This window comes from Equus przewalskii, chromosome 12, assembly GCF_037783145.1.
Source record: "Equus przewalskii isolate Varuska chromosome 12, EquPr2, whole genome shotgun sequence".
NCBI classification, from domain to species: domain Eukaryota; kingdom Metazoa; phylum Chordata; class Mammalia; order Perissodactyla; family Equidae; genus Equus; species Equus przewalskii.
In genome coordinates, this window is record NC_091842.1 from 21,085,105 (window position 1) to 21,105,044 (window position 19,940).

The window sequence follows — 19,940 nt, forward strand, 5'->3', positions numbered from 1 at the left end:
TTTTATTATTACTATTATTATTGGAGGGGTTAAGAAACACACTTACTAGCTGGCAAGGGGCAGAGCCAGGATTTGAACTCTCATCCCTCTGACTCCCCTAGACTGCTCTTGTTCAACCTGCCAGGCAGAGCCCAGGCCCATCAGCTGTCTGAGCAGGGGGGCCGAGGACCCGTCTGCAGGTTATGAGATCAATGCTGTATCTCAGGCTTGTCCTCTTACTCACTTGACCCCAGCTGGGCTTATGAAATCTGACAAACGCAGAGCGCAGTGCAGCCCCAGCCACCTGCGGAGACTTCTCAACAATCACCTACAGTCTCAAGGAAGAGCAAGCTTTCAGCCCCGAGAGATGGGGTCAGTCATCCGTAAAGGCAGAGCCTTACCGAGCAGCTGCTGCGTTCAAGGCCCTACGCGAAGCATGGTGGAGAAAACAAAGCACAGTCATGTCTGGAAGCAGGAGAACCTGGCTTTGCATGTCGTCTACCACCTCCAGCTGTGTGGCCCTGGGAGGTCACTAAAACGAGAAGACTACAGACCTCACGGTGTGGCTGGGAGAAGGCGGAACGGGGGATGCTATGTGCTGTTCGCCTCTGAAGTCTAAGACGCAGAACAGGTCCCGAGCCCTGCTGTTCTGAGAGGAAGCTGTCTACACACACTTACTTGTCCAGGGTCCGGGAATCATCGGTGTACTCGGGGAGGTCATTTAAGTCTCTGGGAGAGGCGGAGATCTGGTGCAGGCTGATGGGCAGGGCCTGGCCGTCCTTGCCCACCACCTCCAGGCCTGTGAGCCCCAGGTAGTGCAGGTCCCCCCAGGAGGCAGTGAAGTTCAGCTGAAGGCCTGCAACAGGAAGACAAGTGGCCCGTGAACACCAGAGGTTCTGGAGGAGGTACCCAAGATGGAGACGGGAAGAGGAACGACCTTTACCCTCTGCACTCTACCACCTTGAAAACCCAGACTCAAATGAAAGTGCCCTCAGGGTGGGCTCTGCACCTTTCCTCCTGGTGGCCCTCGGGTCTGGACACTGCTGATGTTTGAGAAATGTCTGCAGGATGAATGGACCAGTGTTGTTTAAACCTGTACATGGCCCTGGCTCCTTTCTCCACTTATCCATTATGTCACTTCACCCCATGCTTAACACCCTTGCAAGGCTTTCCATGCTGCCTGGCCAACAGGCTTCTACCTATTTCTCTAACCTCATCTTGCATCAGGGATCTCCAGCTCCACCCAGATTATCTTTAGGTCACTCATATTTACATTCCTCTCTCCCATCATAGGGCCTTTTCACATGCTGTTCTCACTCTCTGGCACTGACATGGCCTGGTTAACTTGTGCTCATCCTTCATATCCCAGCTTACTTCCCCAGGGAAGCCCTCTTGACTTCTTTGACCACGTCAGACCTCCATTCATAGCCTACCATGTCACTGTGAACTTCTTCCATGCCCTGGCCACCATGTGATCATTTGGTAAATAACTGTCTGCCCCACCAAACAGTTAACTCCCTGAGGGCAGAAACCTCATCTGTTTTGTTAGACCATCGTGTCTCCAAAGCCTGGCATAGTGCCTGGCACATAGTAGGAGCTCAGTACAGATGGAATGATGAAACAAGTAGCTAATGGAGGCAGTTACATCAATAAGCCACAATATCGGAAATGGACATTTTATGCAAGTTGGCCACTATCATGAGGATTCATGTGGATTCAGGGTAGAGGAAGTGTGACCTATGGTGGACCTACCTCCATCCTTTAGCTCCTGCCCCACCCCTGCTCCATCAGAGACCGTTTAGAAGTGACCTTCTGTGGTCCTGGGGCAAAACAGCCCAGGTGAGTCATCCCTTTGCCCAGAAACTGAGTGAAGATACTGCTCCAACCCCGTCAGACGTTTGGCTGGAACTTCTCTCTCCTTTATGGTCTCCTGTTCGAGCAGGACCAAGCCCAGCGAACTCTTCTACCCTTGCAGAATTTGGAGCCAATTTTGCACCCTTTTGGGTGGCTGTGTTGAAAAGATTCACAATCTTTGCAACTTTCACAGACTGTCAACACTGGGGCACTGAAAGGAGGAAGCCTGGATGTCGTGCAGTCCCACCCATTTCAGCTCAGACGAGGAGGCAGAAGCCCAAGGAGGTCGCAGGACGTCTCTGTGGATACGAAGTGAGGCCAAGCCACGCAACCTCCCTGGAGCTCTGCTTCCTCTCCTACACCCGTCATCTCCCAGCGTGTGGGTGAAGACATCCTAGGTCATTCAGCTGCCGGCCCATCTGTCAGCTGACCAGATACATGAGCACACTCAGGAGAGGCCAGCCAGGCCAGCTCAGCTGAGAACTGCACAGGAAGCCACTGAATTATGAGCTGATCATGAATAAATGGTGATTATGCTAAGCAACTAAATTTTGGGATGATTTGTTCAGCAGCAAAAGCTAACTGATACACTCCTTCTCATCAAGGGTCTGTACTCTGTGAGGCCTTCCCTAACCAACCAAGCTCAAATAGCACCCTTACCACTCTCTAAACACTTCCCTTGCTTTATTTCTTGTCATAACTCTTATCACCACCTGTAACATATTCTATACTCATTGCTTATTTGTTTTCATCATCTTCCCCACTAAAGTGGAAGCTCCCTGATGGCAGGGACACTGTGGGCTATGTTCACTGCTGTATTCCCAGAGCCTAGAACAGTGCCTGAAAAACAGATGGTCAATAGAATAGAATAGAAAAACAATAGAAGTTGTTTTTTTAAGAAAACAAATAATTGGTTGAAGAGTAGGTGATCAGTAGATATCTGAAGGTAAATGAACTAGAATGAAACCACTGAGTTTCACCAAATTCCTAGTCAATGGCAGACAAATATTAATGGCTCATCCACTATCTACCAAGCCCTGTTCTTGGTACTGGAGATACAGGGGTCTCACATAGCAGAACCTCTGGACTCTAAGAGCCTCTACTGTAGTGAAGACAGACAATGAACACGTAACAAACAAATACGATGGTTCCACCGTGATGCAGACCATGAAAAAAATAAAAGAGAAGGGACACGAAGGACTGAACAGGGGGAGGGGTGTCCAGGGGGGGTTCTCTCTGAGGAGGTGACATTTGAGCTGAGACCTGGGTGCCGAGAAAAAGGCCACAATTCTTCAGCATTTCTGGAAGAAGAACATTCTAGGCTGACAGGACAGTAAGGGAAAGGCCCTGGGATGGGAACAAATTTGACCTGTGGTTTGAACCAAGTGACGGAGAGAGAAGGCAGAGGAAAGTGAGATCAGAGGGGTTAGGCAGGGGTTGGGTCACGTCATGAAGTCTGGATTTTCTTCTCTGCCATGGGGAGCCAAGGAAGGCTGGATTTTGAAGCAGGCAGTGGCTGGATCCACTGGGCGTCTCGGAAAGCACACCCAGATGGACTCCACAGGGACACCTGGGAGGAGGCTGCGGTGGTGCAGATGGCCTGGACAAGGGCGGCAGTGGTAGAAGTGGGGGAGAAGTGGACAGACTCAGCATGTGCTCTGGAGACAGCTTTGCCAGGATCCTCAATGGCCTGTATGGAACGAGGGAAAGAGAAGACATTTTTGACCCCAGTGGCAGAGTGGCTGTGGGTGTGGTTCCTGAGCTAAAGAAGGCTGGGAGGCAGAGAAGGGAGAGCATCTGGATGAGAGGGATCACTGGGAGGGAGAAACGCCACTCCCCCTGGGAACCAGAGACAGCACCCAGCCTCCTCCAAGCTGGTGCCAGCCTTTGTCTGCCTGGCAAGATGCACTGTGATGCCATCTAATTTGGGGCTGCTCCGAAAGCCATTACTCTCTTTGTTATCCACATTCCATATTCATTTTCCTCTGGTGTATCAATTAGTATTTATATAAATGGAAATTAATTTTGTTATTTCTCTCCCATGTTTCAACTCTCTCAGTTCCTTTCCTATTCATCACTGCTAATATTTGCAAAACTTCCAAAATTAGTGTCATCTGCAAATTAGCAAGTCATATATCGCCTTTCAGAACCTTAATAGGATTGGCCATATTTACCAACCCTGCTGCCTCCCCTGGGTCACTTTCTCCAAGCTCTCTCCATTTGCACAGGCTGGTAAAGTGGGTTTAGGATCTTGGATTCAGAAAGCGCAAGGCCAAGGATTCAGGGAAGAGAGATCCAGGAACCAAAGGCTGCAGGACGTGTGGAATGGCCTCCATCAGGAGGTTCTTCTGCCTTCCTACCGAGCAGAGAAGCTGAGAACTTACACTCTCCTTGCAGCAAAAAGGTCTCTGAGCTCTCCTCCAGGGAAAAACTCCCAACGGCACTGAAATAACATTTCTGAGAAAGGTCAGAACCAGTTTAGTGGGAAAGACATTTAGAAACAGCATCTTTGGGGAAACCATCAGACAAAGGGGACAGTGGCTTCTTCTGGCCTTTCTTCCTTCCTTCTTCTGGTTATGGCACTCTGACCTCCTCCGGAATACTGTTTGAGTGGCTGACCCCTCCCCCTTGGCTCCAGGGGTGCCAAGGCCTCCGACCCAGGCCTGGCTACTCCGTGTTGTCCATCTCGCACCCCTCTCCCCTCCCCTCCACGGTGAGCCGCAGTGACTGGTTTAAGGACGGGCGTGTGACTGAAGCCAGGCTGAAAGGACTTAATTCTGGGACAATTGCTGGACTTACTGGGAAACAAAAGTTCTCTTTTCTCTGAGATGGCCGGGCAGAAGGTGGATGTAAAGCCAGAGCTTCCAGGAATTCTCCTGTGGACAGAGTCCGAAGGGGAGAAGGGCAAGAGAGAGCGCAACAGGGCAGAAAGAGGGAGGGAGGCCAAGGCTTGATGACGTCATTTGCACCCCTGGATCCAGCCTTCTGGGAAACCAGCAACTCCTGACCTTTTTAGTTGCATAAGCCAATAAATTCCCTTTTTTGCTTAACTCAGTTTGAACTGAATTTCCATTGTTCACCAAAAAAACCCACATGGACAAAAGAAGAAATCATTGCTGTCTTCTAGGGCCTCACAGCTCCGCTTCACACACACCTCTCAGCGAGAGCCCTAAGGCAGTGTGGTCATGGGCTTTGAATTAGACATGCGTAGTTCCATTCTTGGCTTCCACACTAGCTGTGTGACCTTGGGCAGGTTACTCAATCTCTCTGAGCCTCAGTTTCCTAATTTAATCTGGAAAATGGAGAGAATAAGAGTGGTGAGTGTTCACTGAGATAAGGCAGGGCGAGTCCCAGCACAGTGCCTGAATGGGAGCCAAGACCAAGCCTCAAACCAGGCGCTTGCCTACATTAGGCTGGTTTTTAAAGTTCTCCTGTTGCACTAAAGCGGCTGAGAGAGTGTTCTGGAACATAAGGGGCTGTGAGGATTCAAAGTCAGGCATCTTCCTCTTTTCTAAGAGATAACTTGTCTCCATGGAGTGAGGGAGGGAGAGATGAATTCTCACTGGGCACAACAGGGAAGACTTCCTGGGGAGGAGGATGCTGCGGGGCGCGGCCCCGGTCCCACCTCCCACCCCCAGGACTGAAAGACTCATTCTTCCAGGGCCTGGGAGTACTGATAGCTCACGGCTGAGGCGCCCACTTGTGACTGCCCTTGGCACTGCTCCTCCCCAGGAGCAGCCCATACCCAGTGACACGTTGATACGGGTGTATAAAGGCCCGGTCCCCTCGGTGAACTCAGGACAACTCCACGGGGCCATGGCAGCTCCAGCGCTCCCTGCGGGGCTGGCAGAGGCCTTGATTTGACTGCAGAAGGCCCAGCTTCTTCCTCCTCCAGTCCTGCTTCCTGTCCCCCCACCCCCGCAGAGTATGCCCCAGCAAACTCCATCTAAGAGTCTGCTTCAGGGAATGCCATCGGTGACACCCCATCCTTCATGGGCAGGGACGGAGGGAGCGCACGCCTGGCTGAGGCACGGCTCACACGGAAGCCGGCGGGTGGCTCAGGAGATGGTGTGGGGAGGAGTGCAGCAAGGGAGAGGCTGAACGGGGACGTTCCGGCTTCAGTCTGGAGACGGCGGTGGGGAGGCGGGGAGAGGGACGTGACGTGGCGAGGCACATCTCTTGTTGTCAGAAGATAACTAGAAGCAGATGACATGCACGGGGGCAAGAAAGAGCAGGAGGTGAGACTGCAAGGAGCGAGCAAGCGAGCGAGCGACAGCCTTGTTAACAGGGAACGGGAGGGGGAGATCACAGTCAGCGTGACCTCAGGCCTGGAGATTCCCCAGGACGCAGACACAGGTGCTGGTGGGCACGTGCACAGAGTGGGAGAGGAACTGGGTGGAAGGGAAAACAGGAAAAGAAAGAGAAGAACAGACTCAGTGACACCCAGATGGGATCGCTCAGAGGCCACAAACCAGCAGCTGGCTGGCGGAACATACAACACGTGTTTTGTCTTGACCCTTGGCGTTTTGAAATATTATAAAATTAGTCATCAAAATCTGGAGATTTCACATAAAAACCCGAGTTTCTGACTTCTCAGAAGACCTGGCACCCACCCCGGCCGGCGCGACTCCAGCCGCCCCACCTGGAACAGGGAGGACGCAGGTTTCTTTGCTCATGGCATCTTCTGCGGTCCAGTTTGAAGGGACGGCTCAGACCACTGGACTGACAGATGCCTCAGGTTGCTTCTGGCTCTTACCTCTTCTCGTTCTACGCTTTCTGGGCTTCAATTGCAGCCTCCTGGGTCAGGGCCATGGCTAACACATGAGGTGTCTGCATGCAAACGTGCCCCTCTGGGAGGGCAAACTGCAAAGAGGGGCCCCTGCTCGGAAGTAACACAGCCCTGCCAGGGCTGGCAGTCTGAGCACTGGCTGGTTTCAGCTGCCACTCACCCCACGACCTGGTGTCTCTGTGAAGTGTACAACCTGCCCAACTGTCCAAGGAAACCCTATCCTAAGTGACCGTGACTTCTCCCGACCCTTAAAAGTCCTCCTTCTACCTAGCACTGCCCCAGAAGACGGTACTCACAGATCCCATGGTAGATGCCTGGCTCCGGAGTAGTGACTTCAGGAACGGGGGTACTGGGTGGCAGCTCTAGCTCCAGGACCTACACATGAATTGGGGGAGAAGCAGAGGGAAAACGGGTGATTTTAGCAATGCCCACAGCACTGGCTGGCCGTGTTTCCAGCTCCGGCTGCCAACCTGTGCCCAGGTAAGCCCTGTGTCTTTCTCATTGTTTCCTGTCCTTCTGAAAGCTCTGGGACTGGTAATATGGGCAGGCCCAGAAACCTGTGTGGGTCTGAGTCCTTGACAGAAGCTCCTATTGGTAGGGCAGGAGTTTGACACTACCAGCTAAGGTGATTCAATTTTTTCTGGAACAGGGAAGGACCCAATAATTGTTTATTTAGTGAGCTAGAGGAAGAGAGGAAGGAAGGAAGGAAGAAAGGAGAGGAAAAGGGAAGGCGGGAGAGAAAAAAGAGGGAGGGAGAGGGAGCTCAAACCATAGAGAGTGGTTCTCAACCCTGGGGCCTGGGCATCTGCATTTTAAAGCTGCCCAGGGGATTCCGATGGGTAGCCAGGATAAAGAACACTTGTTCTATAGACGGTCAGAGTGGGCTGCCACCCCCTCCTTCTTGGGTCTCATCTATAAACTTTGCTCATTAGATGTCTGCACCAGAAGTTGGGTCCAAGTGCCTTGACAGACAGGAAAGCTGAGATACAGAAAGGAGTGAAGTCGCTTGTCCAGATCTTAGAGTTTTGGTGGGGATGGTGTTTCAGTCCCACTGACAACCTGCTGAACCCCATGGCCCAGCCACTAGGGACAGCCTCTCCAGGCCCCTGCCCAGCTACGGGGAAGAGGGTGAGAGGGCAGCCTGCCGGAACAGCCCAGCTGCTGGGCAGCCTCGGGCCACCAGGGAATGGGGTGCTGCGCTGGCACCCGCGTGCCTTCCCTTGCCCTCCCTGAGCCTCCTGGGGCTCCCCTGGTGGACGCACTGACCTGGACACCCAGAGAGGTGGCTGCAGCTTCAGCCTGCCACTTGCTAGGGGTGTGGCCCTGACATGACCCTGGCTTCCCTGAGCTTGGGTTCCTCGTCTCCAAGACGAAGAGAACAGTCCCTCCCTGCCCCTCACAGGGCTGCATCTGACCAGAGCCCCTTAGAAGGGACTTCACCATTTAGAAAATGCTGGGCAAATGAAAGGGTCAAGGTCAACTCCCAGCTGGAAGCCATGGATCAAACCCAGACTACAGACCTATTCTGTGGCCCAAAGAAGGCTTGGAAACGTTTTGAATTAGTTGCCAACATTTTTCAATTGAGAGACTTTACATAAAAATCCAGGTTTCTGGCTTGATTGAAAAAAATCAGGACAACTGTCACCATGGGCTAGCTACTCTTGTCTGGGTGGAGTGGCAGCTTCTCTCCTTAGAAGCGAGAGGGGCACCCTCGCCAGTTGACCGGGCCTCACCTCTGCCATCCTGCATGATGCTCTGCCCAGCCCTGCAGGTTGCAACCCCAGTGAACACGGTGGGATGGACAGGCTGTGTGGCTGCACCGCCTCAATCAGGACCTTGCCACGGCTGAACCTTCCATCCTTTGGCTTCTAGTGGTTCCCGCCCTCCCCTACCCTCTTTAACCATCTCCTCTTTCTCCTTATGGCCTCAAGAACATACCTGGAGACCCTGGGGGCTCTTCACCTTGATTATTGCTCTTTAACCTTGGAATGACCCTTGCCCTGAAGGTCATCTTTCATCTTTAAAAAATCTGTTTGTCAATTAAAAGCACAGACTTTGGAGTCCTGCTTTCAAGTTCCAGCCTTGTTACTCTCCCACTGCGTGCCCTTGAGCGAGTCCCTGAGCTTTGGTTTCCTGGATGGGGTATTAATGGTCTCTATTCCCAGGGTGTCAGGAGGGTTAAACACGATCACACGGTCACACAGTGCTTCACAACTGGATCACGACGTGGAAACAAGAGGCGATGGCCTGGCTTGTCATTACTCTAATTCTAAATCTGCCTATTAAAAGCATTTCCAGTCCCTCCGTCAAAAACAACAGCGAGTGATCAAAACGCAACTCAAAGCAAAAATTCCCCTGAGACTGCCAACTTCTAAACTACGGAGATGACACAGACTGATTTCTCCCAGCTTTGATTAAAATTTGAATACTTTCCTCGCTTTGGTTAAAAAAATAAAAATAAAAAATAATTAGAGAATGAAATATGACGTACAGAACCAAAAATGAAGTAGAAAAATGGGACTGTCAAACAGCAGCACGAGCAGCTTGAAGGACATCCACCTTCTTTCTTCCCGCCCGCTTCCCTGCTCTGAGCGGGGAGAAGCCTCTGCAGGGGCGCCCCCGCCCTCCAGTCCTACCCGGTCAGCAGCCCCCGAGCCGGCCTGGGTGTAGGGCCTCTCCTCCCCGTCGCCGTCGGCCGTGCTGGGCCTCCTCAGCGCCTCCTCGCACTGCGGGCCGCAGAGGCCCTCCACGTCCACGTCAAAGGTCTCATCAGAACAGAAGATGGCCTCGAGAATGTCTTCATCAGTCGTGAACAAGATTGTGTCTCCAAAGTGCTCTGGGGCTGAAAGGGTTACCAGGAAGAGGGAAGAGTCAGCTCCCCCCAAATCCCAATGATCTGTACCCCAGGAACCTAACCTCACCAGCCTTTGTGCTACCAAATCCCAAACCACTATCAGTCCTGGGTTTGCGTAAGCGAGCCTCCTCATTCTTCACGTCTGCCAGTGGAACGCACGGACAGTAAGAACCACACAGACCCAGTGATGGCGCCCTGCCTGACGGGAGTCACTGTGCTCTGTCAGGAAGGAAGCAAGGCTTCTCAGGCGTAGGGAGGGGCCCCACCCAGGTCCCTGTAGATCCTTTTGACAGGGGGCCTTGCCTGAAAGGGCGGGGGAGCTACACCCCCAACCTGGGGAGCCTGCAGGGTGCCAAGCCCTGCTGCTGGTTAGCTCCGGCTCCCCTCTGGATGGGGCTGGGCTTCCCGGGAAACAGGTCCTTGCCCAGCTTCTCCCCGTCCATGTCCTGCCCCGCTCCCTGCCCTCCAGCTCTCCTGAGAGCACTCCTCAATCAGTCCCCTGCAGGAGAATCCCTTCCCAGGCTTGGGCCCCCAGGAAACTGAGTGAGCCCAGGACCCAGTGGAAGAGTTTCACTGGGGCCAGCTCTTGCACACCCATGCTGTAAAAGGTGAGGGGGGCCAGGGCTCTGAAAGAGGAGAGACCTATCTGTCACTGGCTCACCAGTGGCTTTAGTTTTTCCTCAGAGTCTCAGCAAGGAGCAGGCAGGGGCTTCAAGAACATTCTTACAGACATACTGTACCTCCTGTCAGGGTTCCCGAGGCCTTGGCAATTTCTCCTTTAAAGATGCACTGCACGTCTAACAGCATCGTGATGTCCTTCACGCCGCGGAAGGAATGTATCCGTGATTTATTGTAATTCCAAATCCTGATCAGGGCGACTTGGCAAGGGTGCGTGAAGTCGATGGAGATGGAGTGGGACTTCCCCGGCGTGAAGGGGGCCAGCCAGACGTGCATGTCGTCCTGGGTCCTGTTCACCCCGTCTATGAGGTTGGTGATCACACGGGGGTCTTTCCCGTAGGCTGGTAAAATATTGATGTCAGGGGGGTCTGCCTGAATGTTTGCAATTTGCACTGGCTCTCCCTTGGAACTGAATATTTCTATTCCGTTAAGGCCAACATAGTGCCTGTCCCCCCACGTAGACTTGATGTCAATGACCAAGCGCTGTCCATAAGGCAAGACAGGGATTTTAAAGTCGCTCGCGTCATCAATCTCTAGGAAGCAGCTGTCCTGCCCTTTCATGGGCTCCAGCTTCTCCTTCCAGGGGAGCGGCTGGTCACTGTGCCGGCTGCTCTTCTGCTGCTGCAGGAACTCATCCAGGATGTCCCCCTGGAACTCCATGTTGGAGATGCGTCCCCGGTGGGAGCGGTCAAAGGCATTGAGGGAGTCCCATGACTCATGCAGTGTGTGCTCCTGCTCACTGCACCACGGGGTCCGGGGTGGCATCCTGGTGGACCAGGCATCTTCTGGAAGAAAGGACACAGGAGGTATGAAGCCCCATTAGTGGCTCGTGTAGAAGTGGGGACCCTTAGAGACTGTCTCATCCAGTGGCTCTCAGCTGGGTGGGCTCACCCTCAGGAGGACATTCTAGAAACCAGTGGGGTTGCCCTTAACTGTCTCAATGCCCGTTGGCCCTACTGGCACTTGATGGGTGGGGCCGGGGGTGTTAATATCCTGCACTCATGGGACAGTCCAGGCACAGAGCATGGTCTCCTTGTCTCACACAGCATTCAGGTTGGAAAAAAATTGTTTATGGTTACCTAGTCTGGAACTCAGCTGTTTTACAAAAAGCAGTATTTTCCGACGTGCTCTGAATTTTCTAAGAATGCAACCCACCATGCAAATGAAGGGAAGACTATTTTGCTGCCTTAGAACCTTAGCCAGAGGTCAGTCTCCACTTCGGAAACTCACAGGACCCGGTAATGCTGCTGCCCGCGGCGTCCAAGTCAGCAGCCCCAGGGGCTGCTCCGGAGGCTGTCACAGTCACGTGACTCTAACGGTGTTTTCAAAGACTGCCTGATGGCAGGTGGGAGGCTTGTAAAGGCATGCTCCATGGAAAACAGCCAGATAAGCCATTTTATTTTAATTATTATTGTTTTTTAAATTGGCACCTGAGCTAACATCTGTTGCCAATCTTTTTTTTTTTCCTTCTTCTCCCCAACCACCCTAGTACAGAGTTGTATATTCTAGTTGTGAGTGCCTCTGGTTGTGCTATGTGGGATGCCACCCCAGCGTGGCCTGATGTGCCATGTCCACGTCCAGGATCTGAACCAGTGAAACCCTGGGCCCCTGAAGTGAAGCACGCAAACTTCACCACTCGGCCACGGGGCCGGCCCCAGATAAGCCATTTGAGATGTGGCATATCCTAGTATGGGTGGCATGTGCCAACACATTAATATGATCGTTTGTGGGTGGTGCGTAGGAAGGATTTTTATTTTCTTCTTTGTCACTTTATTTTCTAAGTTCCCTACATGCATTATCTTTATAATCAGGGAAAATGCTATTAAAAAAAAACCAAACAACCCAGGTATGTTACAGGGCAAGGAATTTACTTCTACATGGGGCTCAGTGGGCTCCAAGAGCTGACGCTACATCCCGAGCACGTGCAGAGCAGGGGTCTGGCTCTCGGATGGGGTCTCAAGGCCCCGCTACCCTCCCTGCAGAACACAAAAGCCCCGTGTGCTCATCAGGCAGCGGCCTGTCCTCACAACCATGCCATGGCTAACTGCCACCTAAGAGTGTCATTCTGGAAAAACAGCAGCTGATGACACTGACACTGTTTTTTCTCCTTTCATATCACACTGTGCCCTGAGCTCCATTTTCTGCCTGGCTCCTAGGGGGCCTGGCTCCATCAATTATCTTCTCTCTCCAGAATCTTCAATCACTCCTTCCCCACTGGCACCTTCCCCTCTCTCTGCCTGCAGACACGCATAAATCTCTCCTACCTGGAAGAAAAAGGAAGCCGACCTGATCTTGTGGCTCCCTGCAACCGCCTCTCGCAGCAGACACTCAGCATCCTCCATGCCACTGCCCACCCTCAACCCCCGCCACCTGGCTCCTCTTGGGAGTTACTGTTTTGCCCACCCAAACTGTACTTCCCCTTCTCCTAGGAACAACACCCTGATATTTCTTTGGGGATCCCCCACCTTCAGGCCATCCAGATGAGGTGAACGCTGACAGCATCTTTCCAAGCTGGGCTCATGAAAGGAACTATGGGGAGAGAAGGGCTCTCTTTAAACTGGCACTGCTAAGCTGGCAGGAGTAGGTGTGGAGATGCTGGTGGCCATTTTGCTACACTGTTGGGGGAGCCTCCCTGAGAATGAAGCCAACATGGGGAACGTCAGTGGAGGGATGGGGAGACAGTCTTGATGACATCACTTGAGCTGCAGGACCCAGCTGTGCTTGCAGTCAAATCCCTGGTGGCTTTCTGTGCCTTGCATCCATAAGAGTCCTACAATTCCCATAATGAATCAACTGAAGTTTCCAGTTAGAGAAACAGCTTTCTCCAAGTACACAATGACCCCAAGTCTCTTCTCAGTCCTCATGCTGTACATCCCAGGCAAAGCTCTTCCACTTGACATTCCCTCCTCCACCGGCTTAGGAGACATTCTGCCTTCTTGGTTCTCCACTTCCCCCACCGCTGACAGCTCCTCCCTTTGTATCACACTAGCCTCCGCTCCTCCCCATACCCCAAGCCTGGGAGCATCCCAAGGCCTCAGCTCCATCCAGTCCTCTCCCAACACTGCCATCCTTCTTCGCTCTCATCCAGCTCCTGGCTCCTATGCAAGTACTGCCCAATTTTATATGCCAAGTTCTGGCATCTCTCCCCAGGCACCATTGACCCCTTGGAAGGTCCAGACATGTCCGCTCTGTCACTTCAAACTCTGTGTGGCTAAAATGGAGGTTGTCATAGACCCCTGTAATTGGCATTGTCTCTACTACGCTGAGAACGAAGAAAATCGAACTCCTGGCCATGCCCACAGGGCCCTGAGTGTGGCCCCACCGAGTTCTCCAACCTCACCTCACACCCTTCTGCCCATGATCACCCCGCTCCAGCCACAGCGGCCTTTCTGTCCCATGGACACACTAGGTCTCTTCCTGCCTCAGAGCCTTTGTCCTTGCTGTGCTTTCTGCCAGGAATGCTCTTCCCCAGATCCCCATGGAGCCGGCCCTCCTTGTCACCCTCCTTCTTGGAGAGGCCTTCTCTGCCCTCTTCCCTGCTGTGTCCCAGTGCCTGGCACAGAACCTGGTGCACCTGGTGCATGGACATGCTCACTAAATGTTCTCCAGTAAAGAGATGGCCGGCTGGCCCCACCATTACATACGTCTGTGTTCAGGCCCGGAGGCCGAGGGACGCGCCCCCCATGTCAGTTCTCTGGCACCTCTTCTCTCCCCTCCTCTCCTCTTCTGCCAATAAAAGAGGCACTAGGACCTTCTTCCATCCTTTCGTCCAGGCGTGGGGCTTAGCAGCTGGCCAAAGGAACTCCCCATATCGATCATTGTGACTTCAGTGTATTGTGATTTGTTTCCACTGACTGAAATGAATGGCCTGGGTTGGTCTGCAAGTGCACCGGGAAGACAGCATCCAAGATCACGTATCAGGGACTCACCTCGTGCTCCTCTGCCTGGCTGTGCAAGGAAGGCAGGACCCTGCTTTCATTCTGCATCTGCTTTCTCATCTATTCTCCCTGAGATGTACACTCTGGGTTTTAAAGGCAGAGAGGTGTGGACTTTCTCCTGGACCTCTGAGCCGTGGCAGCAGGCTGGGGGCCCATGTTTCCCTCTGTCTGCAGGAGAACATACTACTCAGTAGTCCTTGGAGTTGAGGAGCTGCTGAGGTGCTTTGTCCTATCTTTGTCAACATTCCTACCCACAAATCTGATTGGACAATAGGAAGCCGCTGCTTCAATCTCTAGTCAACACAGCCTAGGAGGGACCACCGATTTGAGACAATGGGCTCGAAGACGCAAAACCACTCCTCGGTGGAGACTAATGTGAACTATGAAGTTCTAAACCTGAGTTTATAAAAATCAAAGGCAGCACCATGAGGTGTGCGTTAATTGCTACTAAAACAGGAAATGAAAAAGTACACAGTGAGAGATGACAGAGCTGGGTTCCTTCCCAGGGAAGGGCCTTCGGCCATAGCTGATTAGACCAGCAGTGGATACCAGCGCCAAGTTGGTCAATCAGCTTCTCCCTTGAGACTTTGGAACTGGCCGCTGGAGCTAGAGCTGAGACACTGCCATGTTAGGGCTGTGAGGCCATTTCCTGCTGTGTGCACAGTGCAGAGACAGCTGACCTCGTGGGGCAGAGTGAAGGAGAGTGGACCTGCAAAGAGGCAGAGGCAGGGCCCAGCAGCCCTGGAGAGGCGGGGAGCAGCTTCTGTGGTCCTGCTGGCTCTCTGGCTCCTCCTTGCAATCCCCTGTGATGAGCAGCTACTTCCCTGCTCTGGGGGTCCAGGAGCATCTCAAGCATTCCCCAAATAGCACCCCTTTTACTGCTCAAGCTGGGCTGACGAGGTTTCATTCACCTGTAGCCAACTGACCCCTGAGGAAGACACTTCCAAAATGCAGACGTCATTGCAATGAGAGGCTCTGTTGGACAAAAGGCTTTCCAGGTTCTGTCTTACAGTGATCACACGGTTCCAGCCCCAGGAGGACCTTGGCATCACGCATTCCACAGCATCGTCAGAGGGCTCGGCCTGCCCCTTTCCTGAAGGGCAAGGCTATGGCATTTGGTTCTATGTAATGGGTAATTTAAAATTTTTAAGCAACTTTCCTTTTTAGCATGACTGGCTTAACAAGCATTAAATCTCAAGGGCTTGGTTCCTAATGTGTCATGGAGCCAAGCAGTAAAATGCCCGGAAAGAAATTAAAATGAGACAAAGTCTCTGAACGTGGACAAGTTAGAATGATGCCCGTCACCTGGGAACTTCCAGAGGCTCTGTGGGTCTGTTTACCAGGAAAGGTCAGAATTGCCAGGCCCTCCCAGGGCAGGTGGGTGATGACAGCAGGGGAAATGGCACCATAGGTTAGCAGTTCCAATCATGGATGCTGCAGTGGGACCGCCTGGGTTCAAATCCTGCTCTAACCTCACTGGCTGTATGACCTGAGGAAAGCTACTTAAACCTCATACAGCTTCTCTATCTGTAAAATGAGGCTGGTGTGAGGATTAATTATATGAGCCCATTTGAGTAACCCGCCTGGACGAGAGCCTGGCTCATTGCAAACATGCCCTGCCCAGCCACTGTAGTACCTTCTGACCGCCATTCCTCCCACACTGCAGAGGACCCACCAGGAGCTGGGCACCCGGGTCCTGGGGATCCCAACACAGACAGGACACAGTCCCTGTCTTCGAAGAGCTTCCCGGTTCTTCTCTTCTACTCTGCTCTCCTCCCTGATACCCAGTCTCAGGGTGAAGGCTTGGCAGGAGTGGGTGGTAGAAGTCTGTAAGGCTGGGGAGCCAGCAGGGGCAGCTCTGCCTGGGAGAACGGAGCCTGTCCCTTACCCACAGGAAGGCACTCAGGGTCTGAGGGACTTGCTCTGATGTCCTAAGTGACATAACAGGGACCTGAAAGAGGCCACGAACTCTCCACACTTCTAAGTGTAGACTTGGGTGGAAGGCAGACCCTCAGGGTCTGTCTACTAGACAATAATAGAGTAGGAGCCGATTTGATTCACTAAAAAATACATCCATTGACTTCACACAGATACAAAACCAAGAGGCAGAGGCACAGAGTGCGGGTAGTAATGATGACGACAACGAGAACGACAATAATAATAATAAATAGCAACAGCTAATATCTGGTGGGGGCTCCTGCGTGCCAGGCACTGTGCCGAATGCTGCACACGTACGCCCTCATTTGACCCTGCCAGCACCCCATGATATGGGTATTACCAGCATCATTTTACAGACGAGGAAACCGAGGCTCAGAGGGGTCTCAGAACTTGCCCACATGCAGGTTGGCAGTGGGGAACGAGGGTCCATGCCCAGGCAGTTTGACTCCAGGGCTCGTGCTCCTGGATGCTGCAGGTTAGGATTAAATTCAGAGGATCTAGGGGTGAGTCCTGCCTTGGTAGGTCCATGTGCTTTATGGACGATAAAAGACATACAAGCTACTGTCCAAATAATGGCTGCCACTCGTGAAGCAGTTTCCACATGCCAGGCTCTGGTTACCATTTTGAAGCCATCGTCTCATTCCTTCTTTGCAACACTGAGAAGTGGGGGGTTCATTTCTGTTTTACAGATGAAGACACTGAGGTCCAGAAAGTAGAGGCACCTGGCTAGAGGTCTCAGATCCAGAAGGAGCACAGTTTGGATTCAAATGGTTTGACTCCTAGTTGCTATGCTGCACTCCTTCCCAGGACATTATCTGAGTGCAAATATTCAGAAACCCAGCTTTTGGTATCCTCCTTTCAGAGCCCTTACAGATAATCCACTGCAAAGTTCACAAAGCATGCGAGTTTTGCCAGCAGATGTGTATTTTTTTTTCTGACCCACACAGTGGTTTAAAAATAATCTCAATCAGGTGCCAATGTTGAAAAATAAAATTATTCTACATTTCTGATTTCTCTTGATCAAAGGAAAAGGGAGATCTGGGACATAGGCCTTGCATTCCTGAATGCCAAAAAGCAGCTTGAGTGGAGTGGCTGCCCCTGTAGATGGGCTTGTACTTCCAGTTTGCCACAGTCCTCACCACTCCCTACAGTACTTCCAACACCCAGGCAAGGGTCAATTGCTATTTATCATCCCACTTGTGCTATTTTTCTATTGGTACAGTTAAGAATAAAGTGGAGTAACTAGAGATCAAAGTCTCTATCAGAGGTGGAATAACACAGTTGAGATTGGAAAAGCCATGTACTGCAAGAAAGACGGGCAAAGGGACCTATCCTGGTGGCAATGACAAATATATCTGCAAGTTTAACATGCAAAGTGTGTCTTGCCCATTTCAATTACTGATGTCACCAGTGTGGCCCCTGAGACAGTGAATTTGTGACCCCTGGTTGAGAAGAACCCCCTTATTTTGCAGATGAGGAAACTGAGGCCTACGGAGCAAAATGGCTTCATGCCACTCAGCGGCCCTCGAGCAGGGACGACAGCGCCCAAGGCAGACTGCTTCTCGAGCTTACCTCTGCTGGCTGGCAGGCCGTCCCCAGGGCTGCTGCTGAGGGCGCCCTTCCTCAGGCCCCTCCTCCCACTAGCAGGGCGCTCCCTGTTGGAGGGCTGGCTGAAGATGTCGAAGTCATCATCGCAGACTTTGCGGGTCACTCTCTGGGCTCTCGTGTCAGCGATGACATTCCAGCTGCTCGCTCTCCTTGGCTCACGCCTGGGGCCTTTATCCCCAGCCTCCATCTCCCCAGGACCCTCACCAATGAAGTCATCTGAGGAAAGCCTGCCTCTCCAGTCCAGCGGCTTCTCGGGACTCAGCCAGAGGGGTTTGGGCTTCCTGCCTCTCCCTGTGGGAGAAGGATGTAACCAGGGTGGGGTTTTCCCTGGCGGCTCAGAGACTTTTCTGCCCCTGAGGTTTTCCAGCTGTTGGATCAGCAAGAGCTCCTGGTCCAGAGGAGGGCATTCCTCAGGTGGGGAGAGGGGAGGGGCACCGGGCACGCCGCCCATCGAGGCTGGGGCTGCTAACAAGCTGAAATGTTCCTTTGACTTGGACAAACTGTTGTTCATGCAATCGGGAGAGTTCATCCTTTCACCAAGTAGAGTTCCTTGTGAGGAAACTTTCGCATCCACTACTGCTCCAGCTGGTAGTGAGTGACCAACACTAAGCTCCTTGTCCTCGTCCCTGCCAGCCATCTTGTGGGCCTCTTTGCTTTCTTCTGACTGGGCATCAACGGTCTTCTCTATTCTTTCATTCTTCTCATTCTTCAGGCCAACCAGGATGCTCTGGTCAGCCGGGCCCTCTCCACCTCCTTTGTCTAATTTGCCATCAAAGACGAGATTTTTGTTGACATAAAGCTTCATGTTCTTGGCACCAATGTCAAGATCCTGAAAACACAAAATTTAAAAAATATGAAGATGCATGGCATCAGACTGATGTACCAAATTTTGAAAGTAGAAGATAAAAAAGAGATACGTGGGCCGCTAGAAACACATGCTTAATAAAACTACAGCACTGGCGATGTTAAACAAGGCTCAGACTCATTTCTGTGCTAAGCGTTACACACTCTGCCAATCAAAGGACTTTCACAAAGAGGCGGCCTCAGTGGCTGCCTTCGTCATCACCACCTCCTGCTGGGACAGTGGTAGCAGCCCGCTAATTGGCCTCCTTGCCTCCTGTCCCTGGCTACTTCAACCTCGCTTCACATTGCCCCAGAGTTAATTCTCTACAGGAGCAAATAGGGCCCAGCCACCGCCCCTTGTGAATCCCTCACGTTGTTTCACTGCCTATAGCCGGGTTCTTTAAAGTCTGCTTCCTGGGCCTTCTGCACCAGAAAAGCTTGGCATGCACACACAACACAGACTCCCTGCCTTCCGTGGCTGTCATATTTTGGGTGCCCTGAAAGCAGAGCTTGAGACAAGGACTTGAGCTTATTGATAGGTGCTCCCAAGAGGGAGTGAGGAGAGTCAGATAGGGCAGGAGAAAGCCCAAAAAGGTTTTTCAGCTGGTCATTGTTGTGGGCAGCTGGGGCTCCACGCCGCTGGGGCGCTCTGAGGAACCTGCAGAATGCACCCAGAAGTGTCCCTCTGAAGGTGGGAGGCTGGGGCGTTTGTCCCCCGACTCCACGCCCTGCTGTTGAATGGTGCTCCTGGGGGCATGGGCTCCCCACCGTGTGCACAAGCTGAGGCTCTGAGGGCTTTAGGCAGAGAGCCCGGAAGCCCGGGAAGCGGCGCCCTGTCAGCACGCCCGGGCTGTCCCGCCACAGTGGCAGCAGCCATCGGAGGGAGCCAGAGGGGTGTGGTGTGGGCACTTGGTTCTCCAGACCATTCTCTGCACCCAGAAGGTGGAGAAGCTCAGGCCGACGGGATGAAGTGCGAGCCCCACAGCATGACACCAGGAACCTTCACAAAAGGGCCCCTGGCTAGCCTCCTTCGCCTCCTCCTCCCAACACACGTGCCCTCTGTCATGCAGGTATTCAGCGCTCCTTCAGTCAGGCCTCAAATCAAATCAGATCAAAGCCGCGCCTCCTCCCGCTACTGCCCTGGTTCCCCTTCACAGCAAACTTAAGACCGCTTTCCTCAAACCTCGTACAGTCAACTGTACACATTTAAAGTGCACGACTTGAGTTTTAACACACGTATACACCCATGAAATCACCTCCACAATCAAGATAATGACCCATCACCCCCAAAGTTTCCTTGTACCCCTTTGACACCCCTCCCTCCCCTCCTTCCCCCATCCCCAGGCAACCACCCATCAGCTTTCTGTCACTGTAGACAAGTTTGCATTTTCTAGAATTTTTTTTTTATTCTTCTCTCCAAAGCCCCCCAGTACACAGTTGTATATTCCAGTTGTGAGTG

General features: G+C 52.5%; 1 protein-coding gene across 24 annotated transcripts in view; it reads right to left on the reverse strand.

Annotated features, from left to right (window-relative positions):
• KATNIP (katanin interacting protein) overlaps positions 1–19,940 on the reverse strand; it is a 202,606-nt gene that overhangs the window by 17,078 nt on the left and 165,588 nt on the right. For 21 of the 24 annotated variants that reach the window (XR_011524430.1, XR_011524429.1, XM_070566501.1 and 18 more), the window contains 5 exons: positions 17,603–18,467; positions 10,217–10,939; positions 9,259–9,464; positions 6,919–6,997; positions 658–835 (listed from right to left, as the gene is read on the reverse strand). Coding sequence is in view for 22 of the 24 variants with exons in the window: in XM_070566501.1 (XP_070422602.1) it covers positions 658–835; positions 6,919–6,997; positions 9,259–9,464; positions 10,217–10,939; positions 17,603–18,467 (2,051 nt within the window). In the remaining 2 variants the exon portion in view is untranslated. The remainder of the gene's footprint in view (positions 1–657; positions 836–6,918; positions 6,998–9,258; positions 9,465–10,216; positions 10,940–17,602; positions 18,468–19,940) is intronic. The other 3 variants (XM_070566492.1, XM_070566496.1, XM_070566498.1) reach the window with 1 other exon arrangement.